General features: G+C 38.6%; 1 protein-coding gene across 2 annotated transcripts; it reads left to right on the top strand.

Annotated features, from left to right (window-relative positions):
- Positions 1-909: 909 nt before the first annotated feature.
- Positions 910-15,229, top strand: LOC109472797 (transmembrane protein 181-like). Of its 2 annotated transcripts, none has more exons than XM_019772663.1 (17): positions 910-1,246; positions 3,298-3,401; positions 4,476-4,546; positions 6,131-6,221; positions 6,946-7,070; positions 8,478-8,597; positions 9,104-9,184; positions 9,373-9,431; positions 10,458-10,626; positions 11,308-11,399; positions 11,702-11,759; positions 11,952-12,054; positions 12,620-12,671; positions 12,950-13,032; positions 13,561-13,650; positions 14,684-14,750; positions 15,032-15,229. In XM_019772663.1, the coding sequence occupies exons 1-17, from the start codon at positions 1,110-1,112 to the stop codon at positions 15,108-15,110; spliced, it is 1,581 nt and encodes a 526-aa protein (XP_019628222.1). In that variant the 5' UTR covers positions 910-1,109; the 3' UTR covers positions 15,111-15,229. The 2 variants fall into 2 exon arrangements, with proteins under 2 accessions (XP_019628222.1, XP_019628223.1); XM_019772664.1 differs by lacking the exon at positions 910-1,246 and adding an exon at positions 2,254-2,353.
- The last annotated feature ends 261 nt before the right edge of the window (positions 15,230-15,490 follow it).

Genomic DNA, 15,490 nt, shown 5'->3' with positions numbered 1-15,490 from the left:
CTGGTCACAGGGTTGACATCTTGAAGAGGTGATAGTCAATTGTCACGACAATTCCTTCCTCAAGTGTGTTAAATCTTCATAAATAAATGAAAAAACGAAGTAAAAGAAGTAGCAACTCCTTCCCTGGTTGCAAGTGTTGTGGCTAAGACAGTAGCGCCGGTATCCAAGACGGGATACACACTATCGCTCTTGAACAAACAATCCCTAGGGTGTAGGTAACATGTGTTCTCAATGGACTCCATTCGGCTTGTTGTAGGAATGTAAGCCTATACACGCCGTATACATGTGATCCGGGAAATATAGCACCTTCAATGCTTTGAAATCTCAAGGGCCTGGTATATATAGAATGTAAGGCAAGAACGCTACTTCATTCAATAGTAGTAACGACTATAGTCCATTCAAACTTTTGCCCATTCATTTTCATTCTGTCCTGCTTAGCGAAGGAAATATTTAACGTGAAAACACAATAGTTTCCTTCCTTATAAGTAGCTTTGTCTTTTTTCAGCGCTACCATTCAAAATGCGTCTAACGTACTCTCCAAGCAGGGGTTTGGGTTTGGGGTTATTTTTGGCGTGTTTTTTAGGCTTTTTTTATCGGGGTTTCTCCTTTGCACTGAAATTTTTTTCCACACCCCCCAAAAAATTCAGTGCATAAGAGAAACCTCGATAAAAAAAGCCTAAAAACACGCTAAAAATAACCCCAAACCCAAACCTCTGCTTGGAGAGTACGTCTAACGTCGAAATGGGAATTTAATTTGTTCGGTCTGTGATGACATCTACCGGTACTATTAGAAACTGCAGCACGGCGCCCAGTGGGAATGCGGCAGATGCGTGCGGGCGATTTAATGGGTTAGCATCATTAATATTCAGTTCTCCTCCTTGACGTAATAGCCAGAATAATAGCGAACGAATAGCCCGGCCGCTCGCAGTCGTCAAGTGTTAGCAATTCAAAACAGGTCGCCATCCATCCGATACCGTATTTATTCAGAATCGTCGCTGCGTGGACAATATGGAGCCCTGGTTTACATCCCTGTATATTGAACAGGGATGTTGATATAAAGCATCTGTAGACGTTGTCTGTCCTCCATAACGGTTTGACGTCGTACCATCATGGACTCTCTAGGCTACGCCTCCTACGAAACGCCTTGGACGGTAAAATTCCGCTCCTTCCTGGCAAGCTTTAGCGACGTGTTCAGTAATTTCGGCACCCACATCGGAGAATCCTACAACCATGATCGCTGCTACAGGTACGTTTTCTTACGCCCACCACGCTAAGCATGATGTATATTTTGATTTTTCCGTTCATATATGATTTAATAAGCATTCTAATTTTATGCATAGGGAAAGTATGTTCTCCATAGATGAATTATTGATAACCATATGAGGACAAAAACATCGTACCATACATGTAGACTGGACAATCAAGTGCCTTTCAATTGTGTTAAAAAAGGTTGAAAAGGCAACACACGTAAAGCCTTTTATACGTAAAGTCCCCTTAATTGTGATCCTCGTTAGTTCAATGGAAAATAGGCGCCTGGAATTTATCCTTCAGACAAATGCCCGGAGCCACCATGATGCTAGGAGGCCATTGCTCTGACTTATGCAAAGACTACCGGGCCAATCATGCTATAAAAACCAACGTCTGTCTGTCTGTCGACAGAAAGAGTACACTGAAATCATCTCTCCCCTGCCCAAAATGTAAAATTTGAACACTGTAATACAGCATCATTCTAACGTAACTCGTATAAACTGTGGTTGAGGGCTATGTAAACTGTCTTGCCAAATTTCAAATGCACCTGATTTAAGCAAACATTGTAAATAAAGTTGTATTGAGAAAAAATGCAATTCTAAATGTAAATGAAAATCTTTATCATATCTAGATACGCAAACGCAAACAGGGGTATTGAATAGATTCCTATGAAATGTCCTTGATACAAATGAGAATTCATTTCTAATTTACTATTGCACCTGAGAGCCAATCTTGTATTTAGAAAAAACAAATTTTCAATGGATGTAGAGGAAAATCTATACCATATTTATATACTAGTACAAACAAGGATATTGCGTAGATCCTGTAAAATATCATTGATACAAATGAGAATTTGTTATTATCATTTTTTTCATTTATTTTATCCATTTTTGGAATATCCGGTTCGTGACCCGGAAAACGTCGGCTATGGTGTACACAATGACGTCACTGACATGCGCACTGCGCCGCTTGTCCGCCATGTTGAATTCAGAGTAGACGTTTGCACCAACTTGGCTCCGAAGAAAACTTTCTCTAAGTTTTCGACCACTTTCTTCCACCTAACCTTCAGCGTCTGAGGTTCCCAGCATAAATCAACAATGGAGTCGTATGTATCTAGTATTTTAGAGCGATTCGCGGCTTTATAACTAGTGTATTATGCTTTCAAATGTATTTGTTTTGGCGATAAATTTTTGAGAGGCCGATTTTTTCCACGTCAACTTGTAACAGGTGTTTGCACCTGAACAGGTGGCACTTTTACTTTTCTTCCTAATTTTTGCGTCATGATTTGTGTTAAAACGTTGAAAATGTCTAAATTGCAGAGGGATTACATGAGTATATGTTCTGTAAGACAAACAAATTTTCTAAATTATAGTTTAGCCTCTGTGAGGCATGTTTTGAAACGTATGTAACAAATGTAGCGTTGGTTATATAACGTTAAGACTACAATTTACAATGTACATGTAACAGTTAAGTGTTGTAAATTATAGTCTTATATAACTACATTTGTACATGTATTTTGTACTGTGTTTTTCTGTGTTTCTACATGTACTGTTCCTTATTCTATATCTCTGCTCATGCAAAATTTTATGGATCATTCATGTGTATATAACATTAGCACTAACATTTATCCATAGAAAACTTGATATTGCAGTGTCATTATGAAAGTGAAAGTTTTCTTTAAATTACAGAAAAATGTTATATAATAACGTTTTGAATGAATGAACTTTATTACTCAACAATATTGTACTTGGTACAATGTGTGGGCAGTATATTAACAACTAGACTACAAAGCTATTCTAGAGTTACAAAATATTATATCTATAATATATTTTAGTATATGAGTTACAGTATAGTCATGTATGGATGATTTTGGGTTTACTTTTGGGATCAAATAAAGAGAAATCGACCTATGTATTAGTGCATATGGGAGTTGGACATGACAACAATACATGGAAATTATCGTTCTGTGTACCAGATAGGGTGAAACTTGCCTTAGTACTAGTAATAGTCTATAACAGTGTTTTTTATATATGTTGCCCCCCTCCCCAGGTCCGTACAGATGCGGTTGTACACCCTCAGTAAGCGACAGTTTGTGCTGGTGTTCGCCGGGTTCTTCATGTGCTTCGCTGTGTCCGTGTTTATCGGAGTGGCAGGTGAGTAAACACTCCTGTTGTTTACCTACATACATGTAAAGTAAACACGAGACTCACGAATACACAGGAATTAAGTCAACATCATGATCACACAAAACAACCCGCTGACCTTAACTGCATGTGGTCTGTATGCCTTTTCTACTAGTATGTAAGGTAACACCAATTTAATCAATTGGTTCTCAGAATTGCCCGCTTCATTTTTTTGGGATTTGCAAAGAAAAAAAAAAGGATTCAGGTTCAGTCAACTCCAAAATTCAAAAACTCAAAAATATTTTTGCCCCAACAGTTGAAGAAATTTTCCTTGCCTTCCTAGTTACAGTTTTTCCATCTAACAATGCAGGGGTTTGATTAAAATTTCAATGTTCATTGTTTGAATTACAAACCAGCCTGGTATGTTGACTTCATGGCTCCTATCGTTGAGCATTTGGGGCTATCGTAGGATGTCTAGATCTGGTTTTTTTTTTTTCGTCCTGTCGCTTCATATCTTTTTCTGAAAAAATCAGAGAACCAACAAATCAAATTGGTGTGGCCTAAGGCATTAAGGTTGAATTTATAGTAGTAGTGCAATTTCTAGAGCTACTGTACTAGCATGTCGGCAGAACGTACTGCACCTGTTCAAAACACAGACTTTTCATGGTTTTCATTGGATGTTTGGTCAATGTTGCATCTGAATTTTCCCCGTTGAAGATGATATCTTTCCCAACCCAGCATTTGAAAACTCATAATAGATGGCGTGTCCTAAGTATGCCACTATGTGTAGTCATATTTTGTACAGTACATTCTGCCGAAGTGCTTATATAGTTATACTGCATGTTCAGAAGCAAACAATCACTATAGTGGTAACACCTTACAGGTACCCTTTACATACTAATAGCATATACAGCACAAAATGTTCTTGAAGACCAGCTATACGTTTAAAAGGCAAAAATGTATTGGATTTTGTTCAAAACATGTTAATATTTTTGTGCAAACGAAAACCATTAACTTTCTTGAACATGTAGTTAAAAACTATTGCTCTTGACTAAAGAAAACATACCTTGCAGTCCTGTAACTTGATCTTTAATGTAACTACAGGTCCACCTATTGTGACGGAGCATGATGTGAATGCCTCCACACTTCAGTCACCAAAGGTGGAAAACTTAGCGGTGAGTATCAATGGCTCTAACCAATGTTCTAGCCAGCGTCTGTCTGTCATTTGACAGAATTTTACCACTCATGGCAGATGAAAGTTTTGCCCATTATCTGCTCTTCGACAGACAAAAATCGGCATTTGGAGAGAAATGTCATTAAACTTAGCTTAGTCAAGGAGGTTAAATACAAGCCTCTTGTATTTAACCTCCTTGGCTTAGTCTACCTGCAAAAATTGCCCCCACAAAATGCAGCAAACAGCTTTTCAGAAGGTCAAGATTTCAAAATTTTCCCTGGGGAGCATGCCCCCTCCCTGACTTCCTAGGATTATCACACCAACTACACTTGACATGATATCAATGGCAAACAAGATTGAGATGACGGAAATTTTTTTAGGCTGGTTAGAACCGTCCGTGAGGCTCCACAAACATTGCACTTAATGTTGCATATACAGAAGGTAATTTTTTTCAATGTTAATGTTGGAAAACTGATTTTACAACGTTTCTTCACTCAGGTGTAAGATCATGAAGTTAGATTTTTAGAAGAGTTTGATCAGCTCAAAAAATTAGTGTCCCTTGAAGGGGTCAACACAAAAAAAGGCTAGGGTTGGCTGTTTTTTCTAGGGTCGTTCTTGAAACAGGAATTTTTTTAAATTCATTGTCCTAACAGTACACCTTTGTATGTACACATGTTGTTGAACAACACAAAGAACTGGTTGCTATGTTGTAAAGTGCTGATTGAGAAACACTCGACATTCACCTAGCCTGTCGAACTACATACGTCAAAGCAGGGCTCAAAATCTTTTTCTGCATATTGGTGACATTGAAAATTACTTGCACCAGACAAATTTTACCTGCACCACTCAGAATTTAGGAAGAGTTAGTATGGATCATAATAAAAAAAACATTCCTATCATTTCTTTTCAAATCGTCATAGGTGGTAACAGTTAGTACAGAAAAAAAATCCATGTATGTCACTAGTGCTGCATACCGGTTCACTGGACTTGGATCCGAATGTTTAGGTTCAAGTCCAAAAAAACCTAAAAGTCAAGAGTCGAGTCCAGACTTATTACCATAAAAGACCATTTCACGTACCCCCCCTTTTTTCCAAACCACCTAAAACCTTCCGTAGATTGCAAAATCTTTGCTGCAAAATGAAGAAAACATTGCCATTGGGCATCATCAAGTGTCGGCCTCCATGTTATGTGGCCAAAGTTTCACCCAGACAACATTGCAAGGTTGCCAACATGCAATTTTGTATATGCCATGGGTTTAGGTCCGAACTTACAAGTCCGGAACTGAACCTAAACCTCTGGACTTGAATCCGGACCTGCACCTAATATGGGTTTAGGTATGCAGCACTATATGTCACATGCAAGTATCTTTAAACTTAGTACATTAATAATTTTGTACATAGGCAAATGAAGGTTCAGGTACAAGTAGAAATCAGAAATGAAATACTGCACAGCCCCAAAGTTCCTTGCTCTAAGGTGCATATGCATCCAGTATTTTGAGCCCTGCAAATCCACGCATACTTAATCACTGTAGTAGGGAAGCTTAAGAACAACTGATGCAGTGTTTTCTTCTTGTTTTTTTTTCCAGACTGGACCGTTCCAGTTACGAACACCAACCCTGTCCACCTTCAACCAACAACTGTGGCTAACATCCAAGATATTCATAAAAAATCCCAAAGGTACATGTGTGCAGTATCAAACATTGCTAGGTTACTATATATAACGGTAACATTACACAAAAAGTACATCACATACCCTTGTCTTAATGATTGTGCAGATTCGAAATGCTCGAAACCAAATTTTTCATGGTTTTCGTTTGGTGTTTTATTCAATGTTGCATCAGAAATTTGCCCATTGCAGACAATATCTTTTATTACACAACATTTGAGAACTATAGACAAATATAATCCTTAAATATATGTGAGTGAATATGACCTTAAACAGAGATGTTCTGCCTAAATGCATGACAGTTCAGACATTCAAATAATTGGAAATTCTTCAAAGACAAATCAAACTCTACTACAGTACTGGATAAATTACGGAGATCCATGATTAATCAAGTAAAATAATTTGTCTTTGAATCTTGTGTACCTGGATGTGTAACCTTAACCCTTGTCCTGCTGGCATTTTTGTTACACACTATTTTGAAAGAATTTGATGTCTCAATCAGGTCATAGACCCTTGACTTTTTTGCCCTGCGGTGGTGTAGTTACTTCCGCATTCGTTGGGTTTTGTTGCGGTTTGATGCGTTGCACAAGAAATACCCCCAAATTGTACATACACCGGGTGCTATATAGATGGTACTGTATGTGCAACCCATATTATTATATGGGCCCCGCAGGACTTAGGGTTTTAATATCAATGAAACATGTTGCAAGATATGTTTTTCTGGCCTGTTTCCAGGTGACACTATCAAGACCAGGTTCACCATGAGTGTTGTAGTGGAAGGCCAAGTTGCCGACTCTTCAGTCCTGGTGACAGGAGACAGAACACACAACCACTCCAGAACACTGCACTGTAACAAGGACGTAAGGAATTCCACTCTTTTCTTATACTTGGGGGCCTGCATGCCCTTTTCCATAAGGCGTAGTCAGGCATTTTTATTCTTTGTAAACCGTAGGCAGCCGTAAAAAAAATTGACGTAATTCATATTATTAAACAGTACATTAGCCGCAAAGCGTAAAGTCGTAATCAGCTCTGAAACTTTGCCGTAATTCGTAATCGGTAGCGAAAATTTGGCGTAATTCGTAATCACTACCCCCCCATGCAGGCCCTCATACTTTGATATAATGAAATATGAGTTTACATCAATATTCCCAGCCAGCATCCGTCTTTGCATCATTTGATGGCATTTTTCTGCTAATGATGGACAAAAATTTTGCCCTATCCTCATGTAAAGATATACAGGAAGAAATATCATTGCAGTAAGTTTATTACTAGTCTATCAGCAAAATTTGCACCTCAAAATGCAGGAAGTTGCATTTCACTTTCAGAGGGTCAAGATTTCACAAAAAAAGGACACACAGGACCTCACTGTCATGAAAGTTCACCTGTGATGGTACAAAAATGTAGTTACAATTTTGTTTTGTGTTAAAACTTTTGTTCCAACACAAGGGATTGTTCTCAGCTAGAGCTTTCGACCAGTCACTCTGGTCTATCTTCTTCAATAGACTGACCCAGTGAGACTTGTCACGTGACTTCCCTAAACATTTGACCCAGTGTTGACGTCACGCCTCAAAGAAGCCACATGACAAGTCTCACTGGGTCAGTCTACTGAAGAAGACCAGAATGACTGGTTGCAAGCTCTAGGGATAAACTACCAGTATACCTTGTGTTGGAACAAAAGTTTTACCTTTAAACACTTTCTCTAACTGTATGGCATTTGTTTGAAAAAATATTGTTTGAAAAATTTGTCTTCACTTATTTGCATATCAATCAATAGTTCTGGCTTATATATAAACCTGCCTTTCTGACAACTCTCCAGTGTCAATGACAAAAGGTAGTGAAATCTGACCGTTTCCAAAATCATATCCAGTTGCTTGAGTCTTTTGTTGTATCTTATTACCTAATAGTATATACATGTCTAAGGCCACACCAATTTTCTAGAAAAATAATGGAGCGGGCGGGCATGCTATAATGGCCCAAAATGTTACGATAGGAGCCATGAAGTCAACACACCAGGCTGGTTCAAAATTTGAACAATGAATTTTAAACTTTTAATGATACCACTGCATTGAAAGATGAATAACTGTAACAACTAGGAAGAGAAGGACTGTTTTCAACTGTTCAGGGCAAAATATGAGCATTTTGCAGTTGATTCTGAATTTTTTTAAATTTTTTGCAAATCAGAAAAAAATGAAGCGGGCAAATCCGTTAACCGAGAAATTAAATTGGTGTGGCCTAACCTTCATCGACGTGTATGACCTTTGTTTCAGACGTGTAATGACCTTGTAATCCTACACCTGGGATATCTGGACTTCACCACGTACCTGGTCAGGGTCGTGTTCTTTGGGATATCATCAGACAAGTACCCGGTCACGGAGGTAGAGTTCTCGGTGAGTAGTACAGACATACAAGATTTTATCCTTCCAGTTTTGATAAGAAAAGGCATTTCAGATGTTAGACAATTGATCAATTGACATTGAGTCAATAATGACATTGAGATGATTATGAGATGTTAAAAGTAATGTAAAATAATACTCATAGACAATTCAAACTGTACTTACTGTAGTAGTATCCACATTTTAGCTAATAGTAGAGTTACAGCTACATGTTGAAATAGTGGGTCGTGTGCATGTTGCAATGGCAGAGTGCTCGACTCCGAAACAAGAGGTCCCGGGTTCAAGTCTTGACATGCCACCGATCTTGTGCCCTTGGGAAAGGCACTGAACACAGCTTTCTTCACTTAACTCAAGTGAAAATGAGTATCGTCTGTCCTGTATTTGTTTCTATGTGTGGGACACAACACCAGCAACAGCTGCCTGTGTTCCACGTGTATTGCACTCTTGCAATTTCAAAAAATTTAATCAATTAATTTGAATTTAAACCGTGTTTATTGCAGTTCAAGATGTACAACCCAACCTTCACCCAACTGGAGATTTGGTTCAGATTTGTCTTCCTAGTGCTTACATTCATGGTCACGGTAAGGATTTTGAAATTCATACTTTTACATTTTCATACTTGTACTGTGTGTATATTCTCCACCTTCCTTCCTTGTAATATTGTCTTTCCCGTCTATACTCTGTTATTTTGATAGAAAATGATAATAGATAAATGATGAAAAGATGTCCATATGTACATGTACTGACAGAAGTCTTGACTATGTTCCAGTGCGTCTTTGCCCACTCTTTGAGGAGGTTCTCCATACGTGACTGGTCCATCGAACAAAAGTAAGCACGAGTGAACAAATCTGTCTGATATTGACATTTACTGCCATTTCTTAGCACATTTTTGTCATCAATTCATACTTGAAGCTTTTAGAATAGCCCTAAAACAAGCTACGTTATGCATCTCTTCATCTTTTGGGTACCACCCATAAATAGCTAGAACCAGCCTATACTATAAAACAAGCAACCGTTTTCTGTCAGCAACATTGGTTTTTGCCTCACAGATATCAGTATGCTATGGGATAGGGTTGATTCAACTTACTACATAAAAAAATGACCAGGAAATCTGGTTTTGTTGCCCTGAAATTGCATTATATGTCTTTAAGTTGAGAATAAGATGTGTGACGTCGGTGGCACAACAGCTAGAGCGTTGGACTTGGAACCAATAGGTCCCAGGTTCAATTCTCACCATGGCCCGACGTTGTGCCCTTGGGAAAGGCACTTTGCACAACTTCCTACCTGTACGGTGGAGGAAAGGACATTGAGCCTCTTACTAAGTCTTAGGCCACACCAATTTAATTTGTTGGTTAACAGATTCGCCTGCTTCATTTTTTTCTGATTTGCAAATAAAAATAAAAATTCAGACTCAACTGCAAAATGCTCAATATTTTGCCCTGAGCAGTTGAAAACAGTTCTTTTCTTCCTAGTTTTTACTGTCACACACAGTTATTCCATCTTTCAATGCAGTGGTATCATTAAAAGTTCAAAATTCATTGTTTAAATTTTGAACCAGCCTGGTGTGTTGACTTCGTGGCTCCTATCGTACCATTTTGGGCCATAATAGGATGCCTATAGGCCTGTTTGTTTTTTTGGCCCGCCCGCTACATTATTTTTCTAAAAAATCTGTTAACTAAGAAATTAAATTGGTGTGGCCTTAGGCTAATCTGTCTAACTGTGTGCCAGAAACACACTACAGATTTGGTGGGCCAATGTGCAACAACATCAGCATATTTGCCATAGCGCTGTTAAAAAAAAGAGAGTAAAACGTAGTCCCAAAACTGGACTGACTCTGTGCTGTGTTTTCCCCAGATGGATGTCTATCCTGCTGCCACTGCTCCTGCTGTACAACGACCCCATCTTCCCGCTGACCTTCCTGGTGAACAGCTGGGTGCCGGGGATGTTTGACGCCGTGTTCCAGGCCTCCTTCCTCTGTGCACTCCTGCTGTTCTGGCTCTGCGCTTATCACGGCATCAGACAGGTGGCGCTTTTCATACATTCACACTGGTATCTTAGCTTTGCCATTTCACAGATTGAAGGTGCAAGAATGATGTCATGTTCCTTTTTTGCAGTGCACCTTGATGTGCCCAAAAATTGGAGTTGTGCACCCAATTTTTTTATGTGTTCTATCAAGGACATTATACACAGATATCCTTGGTTCTATAAAGTATTTTTGTGTGTTTACGTATGTAAATATATTAATTTGTATACTACTGTACAGTATATTATTGACTAAGTGTCAGAAAAGTGATAAAATTTTGTTTTTGGTTTTTGAATTTGAAAAGGTTGACCAGAACTTTTAAAACTCCAAATATTAGCATGCATTTATTTCATTTTATATTGGGCACCTAATAATTTTTTTGTGCGCCCAACTTTTAGGTTGGGTGCACCAGTGCACCTATTCCCAAAAATGAATTTCGAGGCCTGTTTAAGTTGTTCTTGAAATTTTGCTTTACCTCTAAATATATTTTCACCCTCTCATTTAAAGAAAATTTCCTGACAACTAGTATATGATCTGGATTTAAATTGTCTAAATAGTATGTAGCTATAAAAAGATTGTCATAATGTTCTAGGAAACTGTGTGCTGCAAAGAATTTACTGATAATCTCCAGCTATCTTCGTAAGGTCAAACCTTAATACATATTTTTTCATGTTCTGACAGTATGAGCGGAGATTCATGACATTCTACGTGCCCAAGGTTCTGATTGTTGGGCTCCTGTGGATCTCAGCAGTTACACTCGCCTCCTGGCAGGAGTAAGTAGTACTGCAGTCAATTTTCAAGTACAATGTACATGTATAGCATTCAATGGATAATGAAAATTATTAGCTAGAAACAATTTTTGTCTAGAAGCATTGCAACTTGGGAGTCAGTTTTGCTCATATTAGTACTACACCACTTGGTATATGTACATACATGTAAGCTCTCATACATAAAAATTTTCCTAAGCCATAATTCATATTTAGGTACAGTTCTTGTGCTGTATTCTGTACCATTCAGGTTAGGAATGCCATTGCTTTAATTAAAAATTAACTAGAACTCAAATTCCTTTCTTTAGGTATAACGAACTCCAAGATCCAACATATCAGTACAAGGTGGACACAGTCAACTTCACAGTAAGTGAGAAATTTCACTATAAAGCAGTTTTTGTGATGATTATATATACATGTACATGTAAGGGGATGAGGAAAAATTGCGATATCATGCTGATATCATTGCAATTTACTTTTATGATTATGTTTGTTGAAAAAAGTGATGTTGTTGTCACAGTGCCAAATTCTTGTGTGTTTTGAATGTTTTTGCTGTAGGGGATGCAGATTTTCTTCTTCGTGATTGGTTCGGTGTATCTGCTGTACCTGTTGTACCTGATCGTCCGTGCCTTTAGCGAGCTGCGTGCCATGCCATACTTCGGTAAGGATCTTACACCTTCACTCATAGCTAGGTGGTTTTGTGGTTAGGGTTGTTGACTCAGAATCTGAAGGTTTGAACTCTGGATTCGAAACCCAGGCAGGCCCCATTGTGTCCTTGGGAAAGGCACATATTTTCTCACTTGACTCAGGTGCAAATGAGTACCTAGCTTAGGATAGGGACATCCTCTTGGATAGGACGTAAAGCAGAGGTCCAATATTTAAGGGTATCCACACCTTGAGTATGTTAAAGAACCCACCACAATTATCAAAAAGAGCAGGGGTCCTTTCTAGTGTGAGTGGTTCAAACCTCACAGTCTGGTCTCAGGGTTGACATCTTGAAGAGGTGATAGTTACTAGTATGTTATCATTATGTCAACCCTTCCATAAATGTGGAAAATTAAACCTTTAATATTGCATGGCACCAATCTTAGTCTAGTACACTGAAACAATAAGGTAAATGATAACAGTGGTCTGTTATTTTTATTGACATTATACAGAGGTGTCCATTAAAAGTATATTACATGTAAGTACCACTTGCATACTCAATTGTAGATTTTTTTTTCCAGACTTGAGACTGAAGTTCCTGACAGCTTTGATGTTTGTAGTGCTGGCCATCAGGTATATTTTCCATATCCATATAATACCAATAAAATATTGTTACAGTACTATTCTCAAATGTTAGTTGCTGTGCAGACTGTGCTTTCATTTTAAATATTACATACAACTTGGAAATGGAAAACAAATTTTTAACACAATCTTACTTCCATTGTTCTCTCATATGTATGTTAGGGTAAAGATTACGATCTGAAAGAATCACTGAGTCTACCTTTGAGATCCCGATTACAAAATGTATATCGACAAAGATCACAATTATAATGATTTTGTTTCCCTTTTAGTATTGCCATTACTGTGATGCGGTTTGGGACAGGAGTACTACAGGACAACTTTGTCGCTGACTTGGCCACACACTACAAGAACTATATCCTTTCTGCCTACCATGCTGAATCTAGTCTCATACCTTGTACATAAAGTAGAAAAATCCTTTGCCAACTGACATATTTTGATAAACATTCATGACTGTAAGTGAAAACACTGCATAGTTCCTTTTAGAGCCTTAAGTCAGGTTGTCCCTGTCTGTATTCGTATACATGTATGTTGTAAAATGCAGTGAATACTTGTGCAAAACCTGACCGTGTTTTTTTCATGCTTTTCGTTGAATGTTTGGTCAACGTTGTTGCATAAGAACTTTGTTATTACAGACGGTATAATTTCCAACACAGTATTTGAAAACTATGGAAAGGATGTCATCCTTAATACACGAATATGACCTTAAATGAGACGTTCTGACAAAGTACTGGTGCACAATACAATGTATCGTACATTTGTTGTACATTATGGGTTTTGTGCAGGTACAGTACTTTCAACATGCTCAGTAATTGTAGCTACATGTAATGTACATTGTTCCATAATTTCTAACAAACCAGGAGAATTCCTTAACAGTTCATACCTGCAGAGTTCCTGTCGTTCTACGGCCTGCTAAACTTCTACCTGTACACCATGGCATACGTGTACTCTCCTTCCAAAAATGCCCTGCATGGTAAGAATACTAGAACCTGCTGAAGCCAGAAAAACATAACACTTTACCATTCCTTTATGTGTAGTATTTTTCATTTATCAGCCAATTGGAGAATAGTTATTCAGAAAATTAATACTCAATTGAAGTGACTATGACACTTTTTCTGTAGTATGTGTGTGCCATATGTGGCATCTGTGATACAAAAGTTGGTGTGCCTGCTACTGATCTTGTACTGTCAGTCACTGATCCCATTACTGATCTACTACTGATCTGCTACTGTCAACTACTGATTTCTATATTATATAACTAAAGATTCTCTTTGTTTCAACTACATGTGCTGAGTGACCTGCCACTGACTTGTTACTGAAAATTTGGCAATGCATATTTTGTGAATAATAAGTTACTGCCATATCAGTAGCATATCAGAAGCAAATCAGTACTAATTATAAGTACTGATCAGTCTCATTTCAGTACTGATGGTTTCCTAAAGCCTTGGTCACAACCCTTTGTCGGTACGTTTTTTGGGTGGCTACGTCTGCTACTTTTTTTCTGAAAATGTGGGGAAGGACTGGCGTCTACGCACGTCACTCGCACGGTTGCACAAGGTGTAAGAGTGTGGTCTGCACGCCACGTATGGCCGTGAGCGGTTGCGTGCATCGTTCGTTGCACAAGTGGTAATTGAATTGTACGTGCTTACAATGTACGATCTCTGTGCGATTGCAACTTTACTATAAGGAGGCCGTACTCACACATGCTTCTTCCGTATGGTACGTACGGGGCACGCATGTCGCTCGTACTCGCACGTACGGGTGATGAATCCGCAGACCGCACGCAGAAAAAGTTTTACATGCACTTTAAGTTCTACGGCGTGTCTGCGTGCTATCAAATCCGTAGGATTCCGTACAGAGGTGGTACTCACCACGCACGGATGCCCTGTGTTTGCCCACGTTTTTGCACGTAGAATAAGCACGTACGGCGGGTTGTGACCAAGGCTTAAGGGAATTTTTCTTGGTTCCAGGTAGAAACTCAACACAATTATTTACATGTCTTACAGAATCCCACTTCAAAGACAACCCTGCATTCTCCATGCTGAATGACTCAGAAGATGAAGTCATATATGGGTAAGTTCCTATCAATAACTTTGTACATAGAGTATTACTAATAATTTTTAACATTACGCTTCCTATTCAACATTAAAAAAAAGTGATGCATTTATGGAGAAGAGTAGGGGTGACCTTGTGTGCTTGGCTAAATATGTTGTAATGAAGCTACGTACTTAAATGCACTACTTACAACTGTAAATAACTATTTTTTGCAGTACTTCTATATATAATATTCATGATTTTCATGGTCACATGTATGTGCAATAAACTTGTATATAATAATTCAATACAATCTCCAGGAGTGACAATGAAAGGAACGAGGAGAGAACCCGCCTGACCAAACCTGTGCCAGCATACCAGGACAGCGACTCGGACTAAACATGACAGCACCAGTCTTCTCTTTAGTTAGGCCACGCTGACTTAATTTTATGGATGACATCCTCTGAAGACCCCCAAACTAGTGCGCAAGGGCCAATAAAAAAAATTCAGGCCAAAAATAAAACTGCTTCTAAACCACAGGAATACAAAGCTAGTATAGTGAATTTTCGGCAGTACATAGCGACGTATACGACAAACCGGCACAAAATGGCTTTTTGCAGAATTTATGAATCGGCACTGTATGTATGTACTGAGTTCTTGAGTCATCCAGCTTCGGTAGCCTGGATGACCGGCTCCGTATTGTCGCTAACTACAAATGTACCATGGACTACCCAAGCCTAGATCCAGGCCAGAGCCTCGGGAGACGTGACCTTTTTTTT

This window comes from Branchiostoma belcheri, unplaced genomic scaffold (assembly GCF_001625305.1).
Source record: "Branchiostoma belcheri isolate BF01 breed outbred unplaced genomic scaffold, Haploidv18h27 scaffold282, whole genome shotgun sequence".
Taxonomy (NCBI): Eukaryota; Metazoa; Chordata; class Leptocardii; order Amphioxiformes; family Branchiostomatidae; genus Branchiostoma; species Branchiostoma belcheri.
The sequence above is the reverse complement of the archived record's forward strand: the minus strand, read 5'-3'. Positions and strand labels throughout refer to the sequence as shown.

Coding starts and splice junctions, on each gene's coding strand:
- LOC109472797 (XM_019772663.1), top strand. CDS start 1,110: ATGGACTCTCTAGGCTACGCCTCCTACGAAACGCCTTGGACGGTAAAA. Junction 11,400..11,701: donor ACACTCGCCTCCTGGCAGGA/GTAAGTAGTACT, acceptor TCCTTTCTTTAG/GTATAACGAACTCCAAGATC. Junction 14,751..15,031: donor GAAGATGAAGTCATATATGG/GTAAGTTCCTAT, acceptor TACAATCTCCAG/GAGTGACAATGAAAGGAACG.